The 5,000-nt window shown below is 43.1% G+C and overlaps 1 protein-coding gene across 1 annotated transcript in view; it reads right to left on the bottom strand.

Annotated features, from left to right (window-relative positions):
• shcbp1 (SHC SH2-domain binding protein 1) overlaps positions 1 to 5,000 on the bottom strand; it is a 14,334-nt gene that overhangs the window by 556 nt on the left and 8,778 nt on the right. The window contains exons 10-14 of the mRNA XM_053617105.1: positions 4,487 to 4,618; positions 3,681 to 3,799; positions 3,460 to 3,546; positions 2,807 to 2,915; positions 1 to 521 (exon numbers count right to left, since the gene is read on the bottom strand). The exon at positions 1 to 521 is cut by the window's left edge and continues 556 nt beyond it. Of these exons, the coding sequence (XP_053473080.1) occupies positions 118 to 521; positions 2,807 to 2,915; positions 3,460 to 3,546; positions 3,681 to 3,799; positions 4,487 to 4,618 (851 nt within the window). The 3' untranslated portion in view covers positions 1 to 117. The remainder of the gene's footprint in view (positions 522 to 2,806; positions 2,916 to 3,459; positions 3,547 to 3,680; positions 3,800 to 4,486; positions 4,619 to 5,000) is intronic.

Below are 5,000 nucleotides of genomic sequence, written 5' to 3'. Positions count from 1 at the left end.
TTATAAAATAAAGAGTTCTTGGTAACGGACTTTAGGACTTCAAGAAGAGCTTTAAGAGTTTGTGGGATAAATACGCCGGATGTGGGCGGAGTTTGTCCCCCAGTGAAAGCCGTAGTTTCAGTACAGGAAGGTGCCGAAGCTGCCCATGCCGTTACGCCGGAACTGATTCCCCTCGATAGAGACAAACATCTCCTGACTCAGCAGGTTCTCGTCCGCCCTCATGGCTCCTACGTCCTGCACACGGCTCCTCTGAGCGCGGCGCTTTGTCACAGACGTGGCCAGGAGCTCACGCTTGATGACATCATTTCCTGCTGTGACTTCAAGAGGAACGGCGTTGTGTTGAACTTCAGCTGGAAGTTCTTCCTCTGAGACAGGAGCTTCACATGCTCGCTCCACCTCTGATGTTATTTTAACCACACCTTCTGTTTCCACAGCCCCACCTACTGACTGTACGACCACACCCCCTTCTGTTGTGGCCATGCCTCTCGATTGCTCCTCCCCCCTTTCAGCTTTTGCAGCAGCTACAAAAACATTTTTAAAAGCATTAGATTAGTAATTTATTTATTTCACATTATTTTTAATATTAATCATCATTTCAAATTTGAGTTTATGAAAGGTCTTATTTATAAATAAATAAAAAATGAACACTATTTAGCACATTAGCTGTGGAACATTAAACATACACCATGTAGAATATACAACAACAACAATATCTAATATTTACTTTGTGATTGTTTATGGGAGATTTTTATTAAGTGTTTTTACATCAATAAAGTAAAAGTGGTAGTTATTATTAGAAATGATTCTTGTGACACAAAACGTCACAAAATGATAAATTAATTCACACATTCCGCTTTTATTTTTATTTTAGTTTTTTTTATGCAATATTTCTAGATCTAAAATTATATGGCTGTTTATTGTATTTAATGAATAATATACCGAAATCCAACTCAGAGTTTCACTCTGACCAGCTCACTGACTCCACTACAACCACACAGTAGCATAATAATAATAATAATAATAATAATAATAATAATAATATTATTCACTAACACTCACTGATATTAACTTTATTTTAGTGTCTAAAATACACACACAGAGAAATTGCTACGTGTGTAACGGCTGCTGTGTTTAGTGTTGAGGAGTTTCATTAAAACTTTGACTCGATGTGTGATTAGAAAAAGAAAGAGTGAGATTAATGACACGAAAACCACCTCATCTTTCATCTAATAATCACACAGAGAGAGTCTGTATAGAGCAGTGTGTGTGTGTGTGTGTGTGTATAGAGCAGTGTGTGTGTGTATAGAGCAGTGTGTGTGTGTGTGTGTGAGTGTATAGAGCAGTGTGTGTGTGTGTGTGTGTGTATATAGAGCAGTGTGAGTGTATAGAGCAGTGTGTGTGTGTGTGTGTATATAGAGCAGTGTGAGTGTATAGAGCAGTGTGAGTGTGTGTGTGTATATAGAGCAGTGTGTGTGTGTGTGTGAGTGTATAGAGCAGTGTGTGTGTGTGTGTGTGTATAGAGCAGTGTGTGTGTGTGTGTGTGTGTATATAGAGCAGTGTGAGTGTATAGAGCAGTGTGTGTGTGTGTGTGTATATAGAGCAGTGTGAGTGTATAGAGCAGTGTGAGTGTGTGTGTGTATATAGAACAGTGTGAGTGTATAGAGCAGTGTGTGTGTGTGTATAGAGCAGTGTGTGTGTGTGTGTGTGTATAGAGCAGTGTGTGTGTGTGTGTGTGTGTGTATATAGAGCAGTGTGAGTGTATAGAGCATTGTGTGTGTGTGTGTGTGTATATAGAGCAGTGTGAGTATATAGAGCAGTGTGAGTGTATAGAGCAGTGTGAGTGTGTGTGTGTATATAGAACAGTGTGAGTGTATAGAGCAGTGTGTGTGTGTGTATAGAGCAGTGTGTGTGTGTGTGTGTGTATATATAGAGCAGTGTGAGTGTATAGAGCAGTGTGAGTGTGTGTGTGTGTGTATATAGAGCAGTGTGAGTGTATAGAGCAGTGTGAGTGTGTGTGTGTGTGTGTATATATAGAGCAGTGTGAGTGTATAGAGCAGTGTGTGTGTGTGTGTGTGTATGTGTGTGTATAGAGCAGTGTGTGTGTCTGTGTGTGTGTGTGTATATAGAGCAGTGTGAGTCTATAGAGCAGTGTGTGTGTGTGTATGTGTGTGTATAGAGCAGTGTGTGTGTCTGTGTGTGTGTGTGTGTGTGTATATAGAGCAGTGTGAGTCTATAGAGCAGTGTGTGTGTGTGTGTATATAGAGCAGTGTGAGTGTATAGAGCAGTGTGTGTGTGTGTATGTGTGTGTATAGAGCAGTGTGTGTGTGTATAGAGCAGTGTGCGTGTGTGTGTATAGAGCAGTGTGTGTGTGTATGTGTGTGTATAGAGCAGTGTGTGTGTGTGTGTGTGTATATAGAGCAGTGTGAGTGTATAGAGCAGTGTGTGTGTGTGTGTGTGTGTATAGAGCAGTGTGTGTGTGTGTGTGTGTGTGTATAGAGCAGTGTGAGTGTATAGAGCAGTGTGTGTGTGTGTGTGTGTGTTTGTATAGAGCAGTGTGTGTGTGTGTGTGTGTGTAGAGCAGTGTGAGTGTGTGTGTGTATATACAGCAGTGTGTGTGTGTGTGTGTGTGTGTGTGTGTATACAGCAGTGTGTGTGTGTGTGTGTGTGTGTGTGTGTGTGTGTGTGTGTGTGTAGAGCAGTGTGAGTGTGTGAGTGTGTGTGTATATACAGCAGTGTGTGTATGTGTCTGTGTGTATACAGCAGTGTGTGTGTGTGTGTGTGTGTGTGTGTGTGTGTGGTATGTTACCTGTGCGGTCTTCAGGCTTTACTAGAATAACTCCATAACCTGCGTTATTGTGGATCACATTATTCACCATCGTGATCTGAGGAGGAACATCCAACTCATCCGCAAAATCCTACACACACACACACACACACACACACACACACACACACACACACACACGTTAGACAGATACACTACATCGGAGCCTGTGGGGTCACCTGCTTGAGGAAGTGAAATTATTCAGTGAAATGACATTCAGAGAAACAGGAGGAAATAATTACAGGTCGAGATCAGTGCAGTGCTTTATTGGCTGTGTTTATTAGCCACTCCCACAGCACACGTCTAGTATTAGTCACGTGTCAAACATCACGTGTTGGTACTTAGTTCCATGAAACATTATGTGAATCACCAATGCTGCAGTTAACATCATGTTTTATTTAATCATAACATTTTATTTACAGATAGAGAGGTATTTTAACCCCGCCCCCTCCTTTACTGTACTCTTCTCAACCAATCAGAATGCTGCACTGGAATGTACCCTCCCTAAGTCACCTCCTGTCATATATCGAGGTGTGTGTGTGTATATATAATGATTAAAGTGGCATGTCACACACCTAACACACAAAAGCTCATGGACTTTAGATTTTAGAGCAGGAGAAACTCCGTCCACTCACCTTAATCAGAACTCCCTCCTTACAGTGATGGACACCGTTTCCCACCAGACTGCACACACTCCCCGGATAAATCTCTACACCGGCTCCCTGCACACACACACACACACACACACACACACAGTTAATGATGCATCTCCACACTCAGTGCTAAAACAGTGGAGATCATCTCTCTCACTCACACTCTCTCTCGCGCTCTCTCTCTCTCACACACACACACACACCTTGGCGCCGTAAAGGTCACACATGTTCATGATGAGCTGGGCAGATGTGCGGACGATCACGCCTGTAGTTTCACACTGTAACACACAGTTCTCCATCTCCAACCTCCCCTGTCTCACACCTTTAGACAGACAGACAGACTCTTTGTATAATAAATTACGCTGCTGGTCATGAGTATTCGCTGAACTCTTCCACAGTGTGTGACGTTACAGTCTGGAACTTAAATGGACTTGAGGAATTTATGTCATGAATCCACACAAAACATCCCATAATATTGTGGAAAAAATACGACAACCACGGCTCTGCCTGAAGAAGACATCCTTCCAAAACTTAGTGAGTGTGTTAGAGGGGATTCGTCAGAGACCATGAGGAGGACAAGGGGAAGTCTGAGCATGATGCTGCCTCCACCATGCTTCTCCATGGGATGGTGTTCACTGTTGGTCTCAGACCAGGGAATCTTTTCCACATGTCTGCTGAGTCTCAGTGACTTCATGTGATTCTGTTATACAGTTCAGGCCGTGTGGACTGTTCGGGCCGGACCAGAACTAATTTAGGGGTTTCATAGTAATGGGGGCAAATACTTATGCCTTTGCAACTTTTACATGTTTATTTTTATAAAACTGTATAAACTTTCCCCACATCAATTTTAAAAATCATTTTGGGTAAATTCCGGACATAAATTCTCTGTTAAGTCCATTTCAGTTCCAGACTGCAACACTACACGCGGCGGAGAGGGGAAGTTGAGGGGGTGAATACTTTTGCACGGTGCAGTAGAAGGCGGAGCTACAGGTTTTAATAATAAACTCACAGAGAATTCCCTCGATGGCGTCGTGCTGAATAAACTTCAGGTTGGAGATTTTCACATCAACACCAATCGACTCCACAAACGTGTCTCCTTTATTCCTCTTCTCTATAACGATCTCATCAGGCAAACCGTAACCTACACACACACACACACACACACACACACACAGACACACACACACACAGACACACACACACACAGACACACACACACAGACGGACACACAGAGAGCATCTGAGTGAGGTAGTGTCGCTCCACTAACAAGAACTCCAGTGAGAAACTGGTTCGACTCTGAATCAAGTCGCTGCAGGAGAGAGAGAGCGAGACAACAGGCAGAGAGACAGAGAGCGAGACAGAGAGCGAGACAGAGAGAGACAGGCAGACAGAGAAAGAGAGAGACAGACAGACAGAGGTGATATTATGCTAACGAGGTAGTGATTTAATTGAGTTGCTCTTCTTGCAGTCAGTGTGAAGCCTGCAGCAGCTCAGCCTTTCTGTTTCATCGTTATCTCCCCAC

The sequence above is a fragment of the Ictalurus furcatus genome, chromosome 27 (assembly GCF_023375685.1).
Source record: "Ictalurus furcatus strain D&B chromosome 27, Billie_1.0, whole genome shotgun sequence".
Classification (NCBI taxonomy): Eukaryota; Metazoa; Chordata; class Actinopteri; order Siluriformes; family Ictaluridae; genus Ictalurus; species Ictalurus furcatus.
This window is presented reverse-complemented; position numbering and strand designations above follow the sequence as displayed.